The sequence below is a fragment of the Chaetodon auriga genome, chromosome 6 (assembly GCF_051107435.1).
Source record: "Chaetodon auriga isolate fChaAug3 chromosome 6, fChaAug3.hap1, whole genome shotgun sequence".
Taxonomy (NCBI): domain Eukaryota; kingdom Metazoa; phylum Chordata; class Actinopteri; order Chaetodontiformes; family Chaetodontidae; genus Chaetodon; species Chaetodon auriga.
In genome coordinates this window covers 8499976-8520500 of record NC_135079.1, presented here as the reverse complement: position 1 = coordinate 8520500, position 20525 = coordinate 8499976, and the positions used below count along the sequence as shown (strand labels likewise).

Below are 20525 nucleotides of genomic sequence, written 5' to 3'. Positions count from 1 at the left end.
ACCCCAAGGGGTAAGAGAGGGCCTCATACACCCATCCAATCACAAGAACGCTCTCAGAGGGAGCGCTGGTATAATGTGAGGACGTGACTCACCAGCTATATGTCATATTTAGCCGGTCTGCAATGATGAGATGAAAGTAAAACGCCTTTCGGTTCCATTCAGGTTGAACAGGCAGGGATTTCCTCCTTAACACAGCCGTCCCATCTAGTGGTGCTGCATCCATCTGCATGCTAAAGAGGAGCCTCCTCTCAGAAGTGCCGGCGCCGGCAGTGATTAGCATTTGGGCAGAGGGGACAGAGAGCGAATCCTGGAGTGTTTTTGGCGTGTACAGGGAGGAAGCTTGGTGAATGCCAATGTGCTGTCCTCTGTGAAAGGAGGAGGACCAAACAAATTGCCGGACACGTTGCATTAGTAGCAGATGCCCATTAGCATTAAGAGTTGTGGTCAATTGATCGCTGGAGGAGAAGTATTGAAAACAGAGCAACATATCCTTAAAGGGCTACTCTGCAGATTTAATATTGCATTTCCATCAAGTTGGGGACTTCAGTGAGAATCGATGCAGCAAAAGCCAAAATACCCTGACTTTTACTGCCTAGTATGATTCAAGCCTACACTTCCCATAATGCAATTTTCCACACTGAAAGTTTGTACCCCATGCTTTGTGTTAAAAACATGGAATCAGAACCAGTTTAGCGTTAACTTGCACTCAACAAGAGAGACATATTTACAGTGGAGCACATGAATTCAAGATCCTCACTTGGTTGTGGGGCTTTGTACAGTGCAGATGAAAGCGCTGCGGTGTTTTTCAGCTGCAGGGTCCCCCTGAACAACAGGACTCCAATTCATATGTTAACCACACCAATTATTTGCATACGGCCCCCCAATTATAAAAGCTAATGAGAAGATTATGGGAAACGCACGCTGAAGCCGGGACGCGGAATTTCCATTGTGATCCTGTAGCTGCAGATAAAAGGCCTGTGAGAGGTATTAGTCAAAGCCACTGAACATTCAACCTCATACATCATGGCTGTAGTTCATATTACTGCGAATGCCTGTCCACTACATTGACTATAAATCCACAGCTCAACAAATCTAATGTTCCTTTCAGCTTTTGTTTTAAAGGACCTGCAGAGAGATATAACTTCATATATCCCATATGATTGTGACTTTCCAAACTTTGGTAACCAAATAAGGGACTGTCTCCTACAGCGAGGCCTTTCAAGTGAACTCCCGCTCCCCCATAGATGTTTAATGGCACAGAGAAATGGGCACGCAGCCCTGGGCTTGAATACCATGCAGTGACATCCTGAACTGCGACGGGAGCACCCGGCAGCCACAGAAAAATAAACTCTTCCAACCGTATCCGTTTTCTCATCACCACCTTCCTGAGTGTGGAGCCATTCTCATCATTATACCCCCACATTCAGCTGTCTGTAGGGGATCCCTGCTGCTCCATTAAGGCCATACCGAGGCTCACAAACTGCTGATTGCATGAGCCATCAATAGCACTGATTATAGGAGTTAATTAGGGTGCTTGGCAGGAGAGAAAGGCTCATCTTTCATCATAGATGTTTAAACTGTACAGTACTGATGCAACAGCAGCGATTCTGTCAGTGTTGCAGTATTGCATCACTGTTGTTTGGCACAGACAATGGCAATATCTTCACGAGTGGTTAGCATAAAGCATATGGAGTAGTATTAGCTGTTGCTTTAAGGGAAATTCAATTGGGTTTTTCCCCTGCTGACGGCTATTCATTTTCACCGTGATGTGCTTCAATTCTCAGTGCTCGTGCCCCTGTCAGCTCCATCTGTGAGCGCAGACATGTGCTGACCCTCACGTCCTGCAGCCAGCGCCCATGAGTGTGTGTATGTGCATCACTGTGTGCACTATGTCTCTGACATGGCCACAAAACCAATTAGTTTTGGGATGGTGAAGTAGCAGGCTATGGGAAAATGACAATGGAGTAATTGAAGAGGCTGGCTGAATGAGAGGCCAGACAGCTCAATGCAGCTGTTACACAAGTGCATAGTGTTTTCTCCACGGACAAAATGGACAGAGAGAAAACAAGTCCTGATTGAAGGTGGTCCTGTGAAGTTGTAGACAGTAATTAACATCGCCTTTCACTTCGCTGACGTGAATTTTTACTGAAGAAATGCAACTAGGTAAGCTGTGTCGTGGCACTTAAAGGTCCTCGGTGCAGTGGTTTTGCATGCTTTAGTTCATTTAATACAATTCAAAATTTGCCTCACATCCCTGCTAACTAGTTTACAAACCATGCTGTTTGTGTTTCAGAATGTTTTTTTCCAACCAGACAGCCGTTGACTTGAACTCAGTTCTGAAATGTACAGAAATCACTTGGTAGACTCTAACACACCACAGCATGCCTTTCAAAATCTTTAGCAAAAATGCATGCAGTCACTCGCAGTGATGAACCCACAGAAGAAGATCACCTGACTTTTTTCTTCCTCTCAGCTCTACAGACCATTTTAGCATCCTTCAGCTCATTGTTTTGGAGAGTAAAAATTGGATTTATATACATCAAGTGACCGGAAACATGGCTACAAATGAATGGTATCTTGTCATGTTGCTCTGTGTCTGCTGGATGTGGAAATAAGCAACTTTTTCACCCCATCAACTTGCAAGGTGATAATATATTATTGCGCTCACAACTTTCCACTGTTCCAGAGTGGCCAAAAAATCAGCTGGAGCAGGTTTGAGTAGCTAGACGTTGCCAAAACTCTGCTTTGATCTTTTAAGTACTCTGGCAGTGCATTAAATATCTATTGTATTGAGTTTTCTAAGTGAGACGGTTGCTCAGTTTATTGTCCTCATGGCCTTGTCTGTTTTGAAAAATAGCTTAAATTCCTCTCTGGAAGTGTCCTTACCTGCCGTGTTTCTTTCAAAGGGACCATTTCCTGTTCGATTTTATCAGCCGTCTCACAGCTTTCGGCACAGCACTCCCAACAGTACTGCGTTTTTATCTCGGCCTCAGCAGTCTGTGCTGAAGTGAGCTTTATTTACTTTGGCTTTTCCAGTTCTGTCAGCACAAGATGCATAGGAAGGTCCAGCATTTGTGATGGATGTTTTGTGATTGCGTGTCCCCTCAAGAATTATGTAGTCAAATAAGGAATGGGCTTTGAAGTGCGGTGTCTTCTTTAAGATGCACGGCTGCTCCAGCTTCAGCTCCAAATATTCTCATTATGCAAGCTTTCGCCTCATGCCTAATCAGTAGAGTGAATTTTTTAAATCAGGAGTATAACATTTTAATCATTTTTATGCTCACTGTGGATGCCAGTAGTTTCAGACCCTGCTGGTTGGCTCCTCGTCTTAAGAGCCCCACTTGAGTTTCCACTGTCTTCCAACTGTGAGAGGGATGTGAGGGGCTGGCCCCGTATCACTGCAGCTCAGAGGGATAATTATAGCACACGTACACACAAATGAATACAGGCGCACATATACAGTATGCACACAAAGACACACACATGCTGACCGGCTTGAGCTGAGCCGCTACACCTCATTAAATTGGGAAATGAATCCTGGATGAAGCTCTGGCTCCTTTCCAGATAAGAATCACCAGGCTTTCGGGGATTCACCGTAAAATTTATAATTAACACATTTATTCTCTTGCTGTCACAGGCTGTCCTTTTTTTTTTTCACTTCACCTGTGACTGTACACTGCCAAGTTCAGCCTGTATCGTATGTTCTTTTAAAAAAGAAGAATGATCTTAATAAGTTTTTACTTAAACAAAATTAGAGAAGGTATTACAAAGCAATATCTTGCTAATCACCATGAATGGATTTTCCATAAATCACATCTGATCATAAATGTCTAACACACGGCACATTGATGATAAACATTTATGACCAAAGTTTGTTGCAGGTTTTCTGCTCAGTACATGCTCAGCACTCCAGTCTGCAGCTTTCAAACGAGCTCCCCATCGGATCTTTTTATGTCAAATCCCAGCCCATGGCTCCCTGATGGTGTCCACGGCAGTGTGATTGGTTGCCCTAGGTGAATAATACAGCCCTTCCCCAGAGAGGTGTAGTGGAAGCCGGGGGCAGCAGACGTTAGCCTTGCTCTCTTCCCATGCTACCAGACACACTGGCTCTGGGGCCAGTACTGAATCATGACTGTAGGGCAGCACTAACAAATACATCAGTTCCCCAAGGAGGACCAGGCCAGGGTCTAACTGCCTGGCTGTCTCGCCTCTGGTCCCAGACAGCGCTTCCACTACCTCAGCTGCAGCCCTGACAAGACTCACACCCAAAGGCAGGAGAGCGCTGTACACATATACAACTCCACCTTTAATGGGCTCAATTGGATTCTTTCATGCAGTAACCAGCATTAATATCACAAATTTGATAGTGTGCTTTTGTGATAACGCAGCAAATTGGTCTTCCTGAGCTCTGAATTAAGCTGTGACATTTTAATACTGTGCCAGCGGATGCCGAGGGTAAGACAGGCGGGAGGGCGAGATAAAAACAGGTCAGCTTGTAGTTGTTAAAACGACAGAAAACGACTCCCTTTACTCATCACTTGCAAGCTCACATTCGTATAAAAATAATGAATTATACTGATCGGCTGAAGTATGCAGATGAATAAAACTGAGAAAAAAGTCATTTGGACTCCATTATCTATGCCCTCTGCAGCTTGGGTACATTGTTTTGACCCTGACAGTGATTAAAACATTTGGCTTTTGCTATCATTCCTTTTTAGCTGTCTTGATAAATAATTGCTTCTGGTTGGAGGAAGGTGTGATAAGGCGACACCGAGCTGCCTGGCAACAAGAAAGATTCCAAACCTGCTATGATCAACACAGTACACATATTTCTGCATTACTCTCCACTCTATTTACAGTCCATCCACCACCTAACACTGGTGATGGAGGTATAATTGGATTATATTGTGTAACAAAAGAAAGTCCTCACTTACTTAACAGTTAATCAATGGCCAATTAGCCTCTCAGCAGTTTTTTCAAGCCTGTAAACAAGCCACCTTGCTTGAACCTGAACACCCCGTCGAACTTGTACTATCTGTTTTTCTGCTAAGATGTTAGAGATTTAAGATCCGGTCACACGTGATGTTTCCCACTACAACAATCTCATGAAAGAATGATGGTTCGGTGTCTGAAGTCTGACCTAATTGCCGATCAGTTTGCCGCTGGCTCAGTCGGTCGATCAAACTGATAAAGCTGAGAGTAAAATTGAAAGCAAAGTGAGTGTCCCCTTGTCTTGTCCCTTGGCATGTAATCTGCCGGCTGATGTGATCGATATGGCAGAGAAGCCTAATGGCATCGTGGCCACGCCGGTGATTAGCCAAGCAAAATGAGCCCATGTGGGCCCTGCTGGCCCGCATTGGAGTGCACTAGATCAAAAAGATAGCTTCCAGCAAACTACACTGCATGGCAACTAGCATCGATCTGTGGCCAGAGCTATATGTGTCTGTCTCTCTCCCATTCTCTCTCCAGCTGATGAACACAAAACAGAACAAACTCAGCTTTATGATTGATATCCGCGGTAACTGGATGTGCCATTCAGCCCAGTAATCTCCGCTCCTGCTTCTATCCTCTTATCTCTGACGGCGTCTCTCTCTTTCTGTCTTTCTGTCCCCGCAGTTGTGAATGTGCACGTGTCCTCAGACAGTGTGACTGAGCAGAGAGGCGGGGCGTCGCTGTATTTCGGGGCAGACCTTCGCGTCACACACCGCTGATGGAGAGGAGGAGGATGGACGCGGCACTGCTGGTGCTGTTCCTGGGACACCTCGCCGCCGCCTTGGAGGTCCCACTCGACCGTAAGAGCACAGATCACCACACAGCACAGTCGTATCTCCGAGAGTGTAAATGGACTAATGTGAGGGGTTTGATTTGTCTGAGGCTGAAACAGTCAGTCAGTTAACTGATTGACAGAAAGTTTAATGCTAAGTCATTTATCAAGCCAAAGCGCCTCTTAAATGTGACGATTTGCTGTTTTTCTTTGTCATAAATGAGAGTAAACTGAATGTGTGTGGGGTTTGGACAGTTAGTGGGACAAATTTGATATGCACTGTAGCTTCGGGCTCTGTTCTACTGGGCACATTTTTCTGACATTTTAGAAAAAAGACAGATTAAAGGAATAATTTAGGGGATCACGATTTTTCACTTGCTTGCCAAGAGTTAAATGAGACGATACCACTGTCATGTCTCCAGCACGTAACCCTGTTTAAAACCGCAGCAGTTCGTCTTTACTCCTCAGTTTTCATATGTGTTAAACAAGTGAAATTTAAAATCTTTAGATGAGCTTGTTGGCATTTTGTTGGCATTTTGTTACCTTTAGACACAGTCAGTCTAGCTGCTTCCCCCTCTTTCCAGTCATTGTATTATGCTAAGCTAACCAGCTGCCTGGGGTAGCAAAAAGGAGGGTAGCATCAGCTTCCCATTTAACTGTTCCTTTAATCAATTAATAAAGAAAACAATTAGATAATTGGTAATGAAAATAACTGTTAACAGCATTCCTGTTTTTATCCGAACGAGATCCAGTTTTTCCTTTTATTTTCCCCTCAGTAGCTTTTTTTTTTTTTTTTTGGTATTTTACAGTTTGTCAGTATCACATCTAATGGCTGCATCTAATGGTTATTCTTCTAGATTATTCATTAATGTGCTAAATATGTATGAATTAATTATTCTATACTCTGCCTATTATCATTTCCCACAGCCTGGGGTGACATTTTTTTTTTTGCTTTTAATCTTACCAGTCTAAAACACAAAGATATTCAGTTTACGTTCATATATGACAAATAAAAGCATCAAATGCTCACATTTGAAAAGCAAGAACGTGTAACTGTTTTGTACTTTTGCTTGCAAATTGACCGGAAAAATTATTTAATTATCAAAGAAGTTGCAGGTCAACTAATTGCTTAATTGAGTAACCCTTTCACCTCCAGTTACTTTTATTCTAACCATCTGTCTATGTACATTTATATCTACATGTGGGGTCAGATTCCTGTTTTCTAAGCAGCTTATATGTCAAACTAAGCGTATGTATTGTATGTATTGGTGTTGTAAAGGGAACAATCTTTACACCCTCATCCTGGCTGATGTGGAAAAGGAAAGCGTTTGTCAGACTGACCTCCAGCACCGCAGTCTGATGTCTCTGTGGTTGTAGATCTTCTACACATTGTTTGGTTGGAGCTGTTGACCACCGGAGGCTGGCATTTCTCAGCTGGGACCCATCTTTGTTTAAACCGTGTCTGAAGCAGAGTTAATGCAGGAAGATGTGTTTCACCACTAATGTCTGGTTTTCTTTACTGTCACAATTTTTCTTTCTTGTTTGCTGATTCTTTGGAAAAACACTAAAGTTCTGGAAGGATGTAAGTCTGAAACTAGTGTGAATTCACTGCAGAGGTTGTGCCAGCAGTTTTTTTGTTGTGCATTAAAGGTTATCTTTGATTTGTGTTTTATTTTTGTTTAGTTTATGCTTTAAGGTGCTGAGTGGAGTGGATTTTAGTGTTGCATGCATTGATTTCTTTGTTTCTTTATTTGCTGTTTTTGCTTCTGTGTGTTGCTGCAGCGGTAGAGCATTTTTCTGTAGAGCAATGTTGCAAACAGCATGAGTTCTTATGTCATTTGTTTTGTCACAGTCCATTAGCCATCTCCCCAGCATTGACAGGAATACATTAAGCAACAGATCATTACAACAAAGTGAAATGTACCTGAGCGTCCTGCATGCTTTCTCGCTGTTGCACATGTTACAGTCTGAGAGCTTTTTGTGTCTGTCAGCAAACAGCCGTCTGGTTTGATTCAGTGTGGTGAGTCTACATGTGATTGGTAATGACTGCTTGTGTGATCAATGCCGCAACAGCAAAAGGCTTAGTTATGCAGTAAAGGTCATGATTGAATATCACCCTCTCTCTGATCGCCTGTAGTGCCGCAGCCGCCGACCATAACTCACCAGTCCCCCAAGGATTACATCATCGACCCACGAGAGAATATTATAATCCACTGCGAGGCGAAGGGGAAGCCTCATCCCAGGTAGGAATCTGTGAAATGTGATTTTTGCATTAATGATGGTGTTACTGTGAAAGATATTCCAGGTGTGGATTCAACCACCACCTGTCAAAATTCAGTGAAAAGCCTCAGCTGTTGGCAAGTTTCCAGAAAATATATTTTAAAAGCTGTAGTTTATTCAAACTTCACAAGAAGTAAAGCTGGTATTTCACATGCCGCCCATCAGATGCGGATTTTAGCTAATGCTTTTGAATCTTTTGCCTTTATGCCATCCTCTTTCCTTTATCTTTCTCAGTGAAGCACCTAATTAATTTCACACACATTTGTACCTCTACACTTGCGAGGACCCTCATTGACAAAATAAATTTCTTATCCCTTAATCTTCACTTCACCCTAATATAACCTTAAGCCTAAAACCGGCTCTTATGTAACCCTCAAACATCCTTTTGAAAAAGACTGGCAAGTACAAAATATTTTGCACATCCAAATCTTTTTCAGTTCTCTGTAAAGCCCCTGAAAATGTGAGTGATTAAGCAACAATCAAAGATAAAGTGAAGTAAAGAAGAAAGTCCTTAGGGAGTATTTTTTAGGCATTTAATGTTCGCGCTTCATCAACACGATGTGGGATCAGATTTGAATTTTAATTTTTTATTCTGTTAATCTTTACAGTGTGTCAGATCACAAGTGGGCAGTGGCGATGCAAGTGTAAACTTACGGAGGGGGCCTGGGACACATTTCATCTCATATCTTTTTTAGCATAAACGCTAATGTGTCCTGGCGCGTCTCTGACAAGGACGCAACAGGAGACGAAAAGAAATTGATGTAGACAGTAATGGAATCTGTGAACAGCAATGTGTCTGCTTCTGGTCAGATCACCAAGAGGCATATTAAACCAGGTGTAAGCATGGCTTCTGATTGGTTCTCAGAAATATGTGAAACCACCCTTCTGCAACCGAATCCCTCTCACTTCAAACCAATGAGAGTAGCATTGAGAAAAGGCACAAAAATGTCCAGTGTGAACTAACCAAAACTGTGATCTTTTTCATAACTTACATGTACATGTGGACCCCATTACGCATTTAAACAAGCTAATTGCAACAATAAGTTGTCAAAACCCTTAATTTTATTTTTTTTTTACACTTACTGTGTTACACGAGTGTTTTTGGAGTGAGGATTGGCCAGAGTGTTTTCACTTGGCAAAACTGTTCTCATTCTCCACAACAAAACATGGTCCCCACAAGGAAAAAGGACAAGAGCACAAACACACACGCTAACTTCACCACTTTTTTTCAGCACCTCCTTCTGTATACAGTGTGGCGGCTGCATGCTCCAGATTGTCATAACACAGTTTGTCATCAGTGCTGTTGTGACACTGGTCTGGTTCTTGTTCCTCAGTTTCTCCTGGACAAGAAATGGGACTCATTTTGACATCGACGAGGACCCCAACGTGACCATGAGGCCCCACTCTGGGACCCTGGTGGTGGACATCAGCAGAGCGAAGGCCGAACAGTACGAGTGTGTGTATCAGTGCACGGCCAGGAACAAACATGGAACTGCTGTTTCCAACAACATAGTCGTAAAACAGTCCAGTAAGTGCCATGCAGTCATTTCCATCATCCCACCTTTAAGTTCTTCCATTTTCTTAATGGCATACATATCGCACATCTTTCTTACATTATTCTTTTTTTTTCCCTTTTTTAAAAATTAAGTTGCATTTTCCATCTTAAGAGCGCTCCTGAAAGGTAAAAGGTTGCATGCAGGAAGTAGCATGTTTTACTCTGCAGGATGGACCAGTAGATAGAGCAAACACTCCGTTGTATTTCTCCTTTTGCATATTTTTATCCAGTTAGGCATCATCCCTCTCATCTTGCCTCGTCACCTCTGTCATCATGTCAGCAACAGTCCATTAGCAACCCCATATTTTACATCAAATCACAGGAATCCTCATCCACTGACGTGTGTGTTCTTCTCCAAACAATCCAGGATCCCCCTTGTGGTCAAAGGAGAAAATCAAGCCAATCGTCGTTCAGGAGGGCGTGTCCTTGGTTCTGCCGTGTCGACCTCCTGCTGGCCTGCCTCCCCCCATCATATTCTGGATGGACAATAGTGAGTGCTTCAGTCATGGGGAATGATAGTTCAGCTGCATGCATGAACACACATTACACACTGTTGTGTTCCCTATGTCTGTGTGGCACCTTAATGTAAACATGTCGTATTCACATTGATGTTTGTAGACGTTAATATGAGCAACTGCAAGCATCACGTGTCCAAAGGTTTATGGGAAATGTGGTCTTTATGTTGAGAAATATCATTAGAGGCGACCAAAAATCTCATACTGGGTCTTGTATATTCACTGTAATCACATTAAGTATTGTAATTAATTAGCTAATTATTGCTTGATTCATCAAATGTGTTGATTTTAAAGGGTCAGTTGACCCAAATTACAAAGAAGACATATTGTCTCTGACCTTGAGCCATGTAGATAATTTTGCTTTAGTTTCATTCAGGTGCATTTGGTAGCTGCTGTGGAGCTTTCAGTTCATCTTATGAGGAAGATCCCATGATACAGTTAAAAGCTCCAGGACAGCTACTGAATGGACCTTATGATGAGGTCAGGAATAAACTAACTAATCTGAAGATTTAGTTTAGACCATACTTATAATTTTTCATGAAAACGTTTGTGATTTGATTGAATTTACTGTTTAAAGCAGGCAGCACAAACAGTAGTATGTATTAAAAGGTATGCATCAAAAGGTTTAATGTGCTCTACATTTCAGACTTCCAGAGGCTGCCTCAGAGCAGCAGGGTCGCCCAGTCCCTGAACGGCGACCTTTACTTTTCTAATGTACTCCGAGACGATTCGAGGAACGACTACATCTGCTATGCCCGCTTCCCATACACACAAACCATCCAGCAGAAACAACCCATCACCGTCAAGGTCCTCAACAGTAAGTCTGACTGTGTGTGTGTGTGTGTGTGTGTGTGTGTGTGTGTGTGTGTGTGTGTGAGGGGAGATAAAGGCAGTCAAATGCACTGAAGTTGTAATGAGCTAGCATAACTGAGATGACTGGAGTGTGAGTTTGTGTGCTATGTGACCGCATGAGAGGCAGCTCATTCACCGTAGTATGTGCTAGCATGACTGCGTAGGAGGGAAACAGCATTTCCTATCTCTGATTTCATCCTCAGAGACGCCAGCGGTCGTCATCCCACTGAAAAGACATATTGTCAGAGCTCTCATGGCTCCCTGCGCTGCATCTGCCAGGCAGGCGTTCATTATATTGCCTCTGTGAGACGTTCTGTATACGCGCTCTCCACCGACAACAAAGAACTGCTCTCATTCAGTCTAGCATTTTGTAGCTGACATGAGGACAGGCTGTTCCCACAAGATTACAATCATTTTGAGTCTTGAGTCATTGAAAGTTTAGTTCTTGCCTTTTTGTTTCTGGACACTGTCATGTTAAGTTGTGTGTTTGTTTTTTTTAATGTGTCTGATGATTTCAACTTGTGGCGTGTTTGGTTTTTCTGTTGTGTTACAGTGGATGCAATCAATGACACAATGGCAGCTTTTTACAATGACACTGATTTGTTTAGTGGTGAGTTTTGGCACCCCCTAGTGTTTACCCCCCAACTTAGAGCTCCAAACTCTATCTGTTTACCCACTAACACCAACCCTGAAACCCCACAACCTAAAGCTTTTAAAATCTCACTGATTTATTGAGGAGGGAGATCTGGCGCCCCCTAGTGTTTACCCCTCACATAGAGCATCAAACCATAGCTGTCACCCACTAACACTAACCCCTCAATCCAAGAATCCCAGTGAATTCTCTACCCGTCTGTCACTCCTGCTCTATCCAATCAAACCCCTTTTGATAACCATTCGCTTCTTCCTATGAACTGCTAAAACCAGCTCTGCATGGTGATTCCAGCACCGACTGAGCAGATTGTGTCATTTTTACATGTGACAACATCTGCACAGTCTTCAGCTCTAAAAAACAATCCTCGGATAAATGAATTTGACCCTAAAGCACCTCCTGAAAGTATAAAAATGTTGAAATTAGACTTTTTGTTTGCTTTTCCTCTGCCATAACTGCAATCTTCCTTTTCAAAATCACACTTTCTGTGCTGCCCTGCCTAATTTTAGAGCACACTTAGTCTGTCACCAATCATTTTCATCTCTTCCCATTGCACAGAAGATCTTTGATTTGTCTCTTTTGTCTGAAATATACCACACATTGGCTAGCCTGCAACATGCCAGGGTGTTAAGTCATCATAATCACCATCATCATAAACATTTAGTCTGATTTTGTTATTATTGCTTTAGCTGATTACTTCATGTGCAGTTGAGTAGCAGAAAGCAAATAATTCTCAATTCTGTATCTGGTTTCATCTTATTATAACTCCAGATGGCTATAAAATTTAAATCTAACCATTAAATATGAATATGAATGTTGGTCTGTAATGAAGTGGGTTAGTTTCCGTGCATTACAGACCAACTGTACAGGAGAGCTTTCATAAAACCACAGAGACTGAGAAGGGCCTGGTTCAGGCCTGGATCTTCATTGCGGTGGACTTTTGCAGATGAGCTGATAATAGTTTCAATGTAAATCTGTGTGAAACTGTAGAAGAACCAGCGGATGAGCGGAAACCGTCCTTCCTCATCCCATCTGGCCCCTCCAGCTCCAAGACAGTGCTGAGAGGACAAGTGCTGGAGATGGAGTGTATCGCCGAAGGACTGTAAGTGAAAGAGTCGGCCATTTCTTTGGTCCTGAAAGCCTCAAGTGCCCACCTGCTCGAGTGTCATCATCACTCTCTGTCTCTTCCCCTCTCTCTCCCTTTGATTCCAGGCCCACTCCTGAAGTCTCCTGGACCAAAGTGAGCGGCGATCTCCCAGCCAAGCGCACATCCTTCCTGCACTACCAGAGGACCCTTCGTATTGTGAACGTGTCAGAGTCCGACGCAGGAGATTACCGCTGCACTGCCAGGAATCAGCTCGGCTCGGTGCACCACACCATCCACGTCATGGTCAAAGGTGCGTCTGTGACAGCATCCCATTGGGCCATTCGCTTCGCCATGTGGCGGCACAGTCGCTCCTTCCTGTCTCTTCATTCTCCCTCCATCTCATAATTGATTTATGCACAGATGCCAACAGGGCAGTGTGTTCAGTGATTAATTCTCCAGCCTTCTGCTGTGCTCGCTTCTATTTTCAGCTGCTCCATATTGGATCAGTGGCGCTCCCAGGAACCTTGTTCTAGCGCCGGGGGAGAGCAGTGTGCTGACCTGCAGGGCCAGTGGCACGCCCAAGCCCTCCATCACCTGGGCTATGAATGGCATCCCCATAGAGAGTGAGTGCGCCCTGTTCCTTTGACTGAAAGTCACTGTGCTTAGAAAAGACATTTCTCTGTCCCCATTTTTCATTTTTCATGTTAGCTGAGCATTGTTTCATGTCATTTTTTGAGACTAGACTTTCGTTTTCAAAGTACAAATTTGTAAATATTTTGATACTGCGTATTTACGATACCCGATGATACCAAAACAAAACTTCACGAAGAAGAATATAAAGACGTTTTTCTTCAATATTACACAAATTAAGCAAACCTTCTTTTCAGTGTTCCACACAGAGCCACAAAACAGGCCCACACATAACCCCTATAAAACCATAACCTGCCAATTTTACACTTTTTTTTTAAAGAATTTATAAAACATTGTGAATACAATGTCTTAATTAGTGAGCTTCAGAGGTGATTTAGTTTTCTTTGTACAGAGCCATGCCAGCTTTTGCCCCTTTACAGTTTTTATGCTCAACTAAGTTAAGCAGATGCTGACTGTTCTGTACAGACATGAGAGCGGCATCAATGTTTGTCCCTTAACTAGGCAAGAAAGAGAATAGAGGAGATATGTTGCACTATTACTTCTATTACTAGATCCCTGATTCCAAAAAAGTTGGGAAGCTGTAAAACATGAATAAAACAGAATGTCATAATATGCTCATTCTTCTTGACATATACTTAACTGAAAACTGTATAAAGACAATATGCCAGCAACATGTTTCAAACAAGCAGGGACAGGAGCAGAAAAAGACTGGGAAAGCTGTGGAATGCTCCAAAAACACCTGTTTGGAACATTTCACAGGTAAACAGGTTGATTGATAACAGGTGATAGAATCATGATCGGGTAGAAAAGGGGGAAGAGGAAATATCTGATCAAGGAATAAGTAATCAATGCCACATTTTCTGGTTAACACTCAGAAAGTATTAAGGTTTGAGACACAGCCTGAGACGTGAGACACATTAATGAAAGCCAGAGTTGTTTGTTTGGCAACCAAGACACCTGACAGCTCCTGTCAGGATGTTTGAAGCTTCTTTACATCCAGAATTCAAACAGCCAGAGTTGCATCTGTAACCCCTGTATCCACGAACAGACTCCCCTAAGGACCTCAGCAGAAAGGTGGAGGACGACACCATCATCTTCACTGATGTGCAGCCGGGATCCAGCGCCGTCTACCAGTGTAATGTCTCCAATGACTACGGTTACCTCCTGTCCAACGCCTTCGTCAATGTGCTGTGTAAGTTCATTACACAACAACCATTTGCATTAAAATGCTGTTTTACATTTACATTGATTTCTGGAGAGTAATAACATGGCAATAATTGCTGCTGCATCACTGCAGCGGAGCCGCCCAGAGTGCTGACACAGTCCAACAAAGTCTACCAGGTCATCAAAAACCACCGGGCCCTGATAGACTGTGCTTCCTTTGGATCACCCATCCCTAAAATTACATGGTGAGTTAATGACCTTTTAATAGACGAGTGTTTTGAGTTTTGTCCAAAAGCTCTAAGCGGCTGCCTCTCTCTCGCTGTCTCAGGTTTAAAGACAGTCGGTCCAGCACCCTGGATGGAGACCCTTACATCCTTCATGATAATGGCACTTTAGAGATCCACATAGCTCAAGCCCACAATAGTGGCAGATACACCTGCGTGGCCAGAAACAGCATCGGTATCTATGAGAATCACGTCTCCCTGGAGGTCAAAGGTGAGGTCTCTGCACTGAAGAATCGATAATAAGACAGGGAGTGCACTGGAGCAGAACTGGCTCTGAACTCACACAGTGCTGTTAAAGTGTGATGTTTGTTATAAAATATGTCTTTCCAGGGTTAAAATATCAAAATAATCACTCAATCTATCAAAAAACAATATTAAAACAATAACAATATTAACTTTTCCAGACACATGGTTTATTTGTCCACACTGGTGATTCTTCCATTTCTATTCAAACTGAAGCTTACCTCCTTGTCCCCCTCCCATCAGAGCCCACCCGAATCCTGAAGCAGCCGGAGTACAAAGTGGTGCAGAGGGGCAAGTCTGTGGTGTTTGAGTGTAAGGTGAAGCATGACCCCTCACTCATCCCGACCATGACCTGGCTCAAAGACGACGGAGAGCTGCCTGCTGATGAGAGGTCAGAGCTGTCTGCAGTTTGTTGGATTCAGCTAGTATCTAATTAGCAACCTTACCTTTAATTACACAGTTAGGTTCTTTGTTAATGGCCAAGCTTTGCTCTGAGCTCCAAGATTTGATAGAATCCAATGTCGTGCTGAACTGTGTGTATGAATGCTTTGTTTGCAGATTAATCGTGGACTCTGACAGCCTCACCATCACTGATGTGACGGAGAACGACGCGGGCGTGTACACCTGCATCATGAACACCACTCTGGACCATGATTCAGCCAGCGCCGAGCTCACTGTTGTCGGTAAGTTCGGCTTTGCAGGAGCTCAATTTCACTGACTCATAAAACGAACTCACAAATTATTTAAGTCTCTGTCTCAGGCCTTCCCAGAAAAGTGAATCCATTCAATAACCTACGCAGCAGATTGCCTTTCAGCCCTTCAAGGTTAATTGCTGGAGAGTTTACTTAGGTGGGCCGGAGCAGATTTAGTCAGCTATCGTGTCAGCAGCATGAATATTTGATTGTTCCCCTCTCAGAAAGCCAGATAATCTTCTTTGTTTTCTTATGGCTGACTGACCACTAAACTCCCCATTTCACTCCCGCCCTCCTACCTGGCAGAGGCCACGCCAACACCAGCTGTTGTCTACGGTAAACCTGCAGCACACATGAGCACCCAGATGTGCTCAGCTGAATGGTCTTGTGTTGTTTCTGTTAAGTGAAGCATGTTGTGGCCTGAAGATTTGTTTTTGACGATCACCGAGCATTTTCAGTCCATTTGTTTTCATTTTGATTTATTTGGTTTGTCTTAACGTTTTTTTCTTTTGAGTAAATTGTATGTTTTTACAAGTTTGAATGCATTAAAGCACTGATGGAAGCATTAAACATTTAGGCAAAGGGGGAGCAATTTCCACTGCCACTTGAATGCAAAGATAATTTGTAAAGCAGACATCTCCCCATTGCACCACTTGGGATCTTTTCAAATGCAGTTTCCTCATCACTCATTTATTCCAAGCATGCGTTCCACGTTATCATTACAGTTTCTAAACATGCGCTTCAATTTAGCCTCTCTAGTGAGCCCGAGACTCTATTTCCTGCAGAGTGATTATGGAAGATGCTCAGTTGAGCATCGGTCGTTTCATATGCATGATGCAGCGCCTGCATGTGCATCGTGGGGCAAATAGCATCGTCAAATGGAAAATGTAAAGAAATAGAGCAGCAAATCTAAGGTGTGCTTGGTTAAACAAGCATTCTTAGCATTTATTATGATTCCAGCATCACAGGAAGCAAATTATGTAAGCAGTTACCCTCTTTTGTTTTTGCCTCATCTTCTCGTGGCATGAACGCTTCACACTCGTTGACTGTAACTGTGTGCTGAAGTTGCTGTCTGTGCTGTTTCTCCACCAGAGCGACCCGACCCCCCAACTGACCTGGAGCTGACGGACCAGAAAAAGAGGAGTGTTCAGCTCACTTGGACCCCTGGGGATGAACATAACAGCCCCATTCAGAGTATGTCTTAAGTGTGTGTGTGTGTGTGTGTGTGTGTGTGTGTGTGTGTGTGTGTGTGTGTGCACGAGTTGTACTTTGATTTTGTCGTGAATTGACAAAAAAATCTGTCTCTGCTGACTCTCCCAACATAATGGAAGTGCAAAACTAAATCACTAGAGCGCCCATTTAATTAATTATGTATTTGGCATTTAGCTGACTCCCCGAAGCAGCAAGTGGAGATATGTGAACAAAATCAGAATGATCTACAATACTCGAGACTCCATCTGACTCGAGTCAGACTGCTGACCTGAGGTCAGTCTCAAATCTGATGACAAGTTTTAAGAGCATAAAAAATACCAAACCAGCCACGGAAATCTCTCTCAAACCTCTGCTGCAGCTTAATTTTCTTCTAAGAAAGTTGGAACGCCGTGTTAAGGTTTATAGTAAACGCAGGTTATTGTGAACACTTATCATTTCATGAAAACGTAGATAAATCCCTCTTTTCTTTGAAGCCTCAAAGCACTGCCACGAGTAGCATATTGTGACATATTTCAGCAAAACTCTCTTTGCTTTTTGAGTCACAGTACCCCAAAAAACCTTGAGGCGATTCATTTCAGTTATGCAAATATACTGTCAGTGTCAGAGAGTGTATGAAGTGTTCAGTTATGTACAATGCTTGTCTTTTTTCTATTTTACACAGAATTTCTGATCCAGTATGAAGACTTACTGCACCACCGCGGCCACTGGCACAATCTTACCGAGGTCCCTGGCACCAAGACGACAGCTCACCTCAAACTGTCCCCCTACGCCCACTACACCTTCAGAGTTCTGGCCCTCAACGCTGTGGATTTCAGCCGCCCCAGTTTATCCTCCAGAGTGTACAAAACAGAACCTGCAGGTACAGATTCAGCAACCTCAGGCCTTTGATCCAGTTTCTCATTAAACATGGTAATATGCGTCTTCGTTGAATATGTCATTCACAAAGAAAATCAGTTCTGGTTTGAGCCTCAGTGAAAGGTTTTCTTTGGGATAATGTTTCACTCTGGGTTTATTTTTCTATGTTTTTCAGCTCCAGACGAGAATCCAACAGGTGTACAGGGATTTGGAACAGAACATGATAATCTTGTAATCTCCTGGAAGGTAATAAAGTTGTATAAGTCTATCTGTTTTAATCCTGAGGCACTTACTGTTGTCCAGGGAGTACCATGAAACATAAAAGCACACTTCTCTCATTAACTGGCCTTATGAGTTTTCGTTTGTTCTCACTTTCCTCTCTTTTTCTCATCATCCACCAAAGCCACATACATCATAATGTACTGAAAGAAACATTTTAAACGCTCTCCTCTGCAGCCGCTGTCAGGCCTCCAGTCTAATGGTCCAGGGCTTCACTATAAGGTGATGTGGAGGCAGAAGGCGGTGGACAGTGATTGGACCACAGTGACTGTGGCTAATAACTCCAAGTTCGTTGTGTCTGGAGTGCCCACGTTTGTTCCATATGAGCTGAAAGTTCAGGCTGTGAACGACTACGGAGCCGGACCCGAGCCCGCTATTGCCCACGGCTACTCAGGAGAGGATTGTGAGTTCGACCTTGAGACCCTTTAAAAACGCACTGTGTACAAGCGTCGATAATGATGCATTTGGTCGTTAAACCTGTAACGTTTACTCAGTATGTTTCCTGTGCTCCTTGTCTTTTTTACAGTGCCAGTAGCAGCTCCAGAAAACGTGCAGGCCATAGTGATGAACAGCGCTCTGGCAGAGGTGCACTGGGATCCCGTGCCCTTTAAATTAATACGGGGACATCTCAAAGGATTTAAGGTACAGTGCAAAAGGCTGTATGTAATGTATCATGTGCAGCAATCCCACCAACCATAATACACCCCCAGCGCTTACTGTGTACTGTGTGTCGTAGGTGTACTACTGGAGAGAGCGCAGCCTCCACAAACACAACCCTCATCACGTGGAGAAGCAGATCCTGACCTTCAGTGGGAACCACACCCGCGGCATGCTGCCTGGTCTGCACCCCTTCAGTCTGTACTCGTTCAACGTCAGGGTTTATAATGGCAAGGGAGAGGGTCCCCCCAGCCCCACCCGGCAGTTCGAGACACCTGAAGGAGGTAGGTGACGGAATTCTTTCTTCCTTTCTTTCTTTCTTTCTTTCTTTCTTTCTTTCTTTCTTAAATAGAAGACAGAGATACTCTGTTACGAGTAATTGTTTGTGTCATTCTGCACAATGAGGCTTAAACATCCAAATGAATTGAGAATAAGCAGTGCTTGAGTGGAGGGGAACTTTAAAGGTGCAAAATGTAAGACGTCTGTGTACTGTGTTGCATAGCTGTTTACGTAAGTTAGCATGCTAACCAGCTAGCCCGGCCCATCCTGTTTGGTACATCTTTGTACCTTAAAAGGTCGTAGTCCAATAGTATAGCTCAGGCCTCTGGAGGTGGGCGGCTGGGCGCTGACAGATGCCCAGCCTCCCTCTTGCTCCTCTCCTACTTCACACCTCTCCTGAACCCAACGTGTCTTCATCGTCCTCCAAGTCAGAGTCCTGATTGGAGTTGCTGTAAATCGGTCAGCAAACTGTTCACTAGGTGACTGCTGAACCTGCTTCTGTTGCCCACTCAACCAGCTCTGGTTCTGGCACTGACCCCTGCCAGCATCTCCCCAAACTCTGGCATCTTCAGTAACTCTTGACAAACACTGACTGTCTTCAATCATTCATTTAGAATAATGTTTTGGAGCCTCTTCAATTTACTTTGTTAAACTGGTGTAAGGTTTCATGATTTATGTGTTTCCTGCAGTGCCGGGGACTCCTACCTCCCTGATAGTCACCAACCCCAACCTGGACTCTCTAACCCTTGAATGGAGTCCTCCTCATGTCCGTAATGGACGCATCACCGGCTACACCCTCAAATATCAGCAAGGTGAGGCTTTTTCCTCCATGACAACAACTGAGCTTATATATCTTTGCCAGGTAAATGTCACCTTCATGTAGTTTGTAGTTTGTACGTCCTCCTTTTTCATGTCTTGTGCTGTCATCCTGCTCAGACTCAGATTTTGAGACAGAGAGAAATAACAATAAAGGTTTAAAGTACTCTAAGAGCATTTCAAGCAAGTTATTTTGCCTAAATTACAACATAAATTAACAAATCAACTTTTGTCACCTTCTATTTCTGAACCCTACACCTCTGTGCTCCAAATGCTATCATTTCCACCTTTTTCGTCATTGACGCTCCGACCCCATCTACGACCTCTTCTCCTCATACCTCTATTCAACTTATCTCACTACTTCCCAACTTCCACTTCCATCCCATTATTCTTGTCACCTCATCCTCCACCCCTGTAGTCAATAACTCCAATGAGCTGGGCCCAATGGAGGAGCTGGCCCTGCCTGCCAATGAGACCTCAGTCACTTTGCCCAACCTCAAGTACAGCACACGCTACAAGTTTTATTTGAATGCGAAAACAGTCAGGGGAGCAGGCCCAGCCATTTCTGGGGAAGGTGTCACCATCATGGACGAAGGTAAGTCAGCAAATGCAGACGACTAAAAGTAATTAACCTGTTCATGTTTCTTCAAGTGAAACGATGTTTGAGCTGATTAATGTGAATTGTGTCTAT

At 43.5% G+C, this 20525-nt stretch overlaps 1 protein-coding gene across 16 annotated transcripts in view; it reads left to right on the top strand.

Annotated features, from left to right (window-relative positions):
• Positions 1 to 20525, top strand: part of LOC143322550 (neuronal cell adhesion molecule-like) — a 71063-nt gene that overhangs the window by 40439 nt on the left and 10099 nt on the right. For 5 of the 16 annotated variants that reach the window (XM_076733818.1, XM_076733813.1, XM_076733808.1 and 2 more), the window contains exons 3-25: positions 5617 to 5792; positions 7902 to 8007; positions 9379 to 9572; positions 9967 to 10089; positions 10761 to 10931; positions 11520 to 11576; positions 12606 to 12717; positions 12828 to 13012; positions 13191 to 13325; positions 14402 to 14545; positions 14651 to 14762; positions 14846 to 15012; positions 15288 to 15435; positions 15603 to 15727; positions 16043 to 16072; positions 16829 to 16930; positions 17610 to 17807; positions 17979 to 18049; positions 18260 to 18485; positions 18609 to 18724; positions 18819 to 19023; positions 19708 to 19830; positions 20253 to 20429. In XM_076733818.1, the coding sequence (XP_076589933.1) occupies positions 5711 to 5792; positions 7902 to 8007; positions 9379 to 9572; positions 9967 to 10089; positions 10761 to 10931; positions 11520 to 11576; positions 12606 to 12717; positions 12828 to 13012; positions 13191 to 13325; positions 14402 to 14545; positions 14651 to 14762; positions 14846 to 15012; positions 15288 to 15435; positions 15603 to 15727; positions 16043 to 16072; positions 16829 to 16930; positions 17610 to 17807; positions 17979 to 18049; positions 18260 to 18485; positions 18609 to 18724; positions 18819 to 19023; positions 19708 to 19830; positions 20253 to 20429 (3109 nt within the window). In that variant the 5' untranslated portion in view covers positions 5617 to 5710. Of the gene's footprint in view, positions 1 to 5616; positions 5793 to 7342; positions 7347 to 7901; positions 8008 to 9378; positions 9573 to 9966; positions 10090 to 10760; positions 10932 to 11519; positions 11577 to 12605; positions 12718 to 12827; positions 13013 to 13190; positions 13326 to 14401; positions 14546 to 14650; positions 14763 to 14845; positions 15013 to 15287; positions 15436 to 15602; positions 15728 to 16042; positions 16073 to 16828; positions 16931 to 17609; positions 17808 to 17978; positions 18050 to 18259; positions 18486 to 18608; positions 18725 to 18818; positions 19024 to 19707; positions 19831 to 20252; positions 20430 to 20525 lie in introns of those variants that run through there. The other 11 variants (XM_076733810.1, XM_076733821.1, XM_076733819.1 and 8 more) reach the window with 5 other exon arrangements.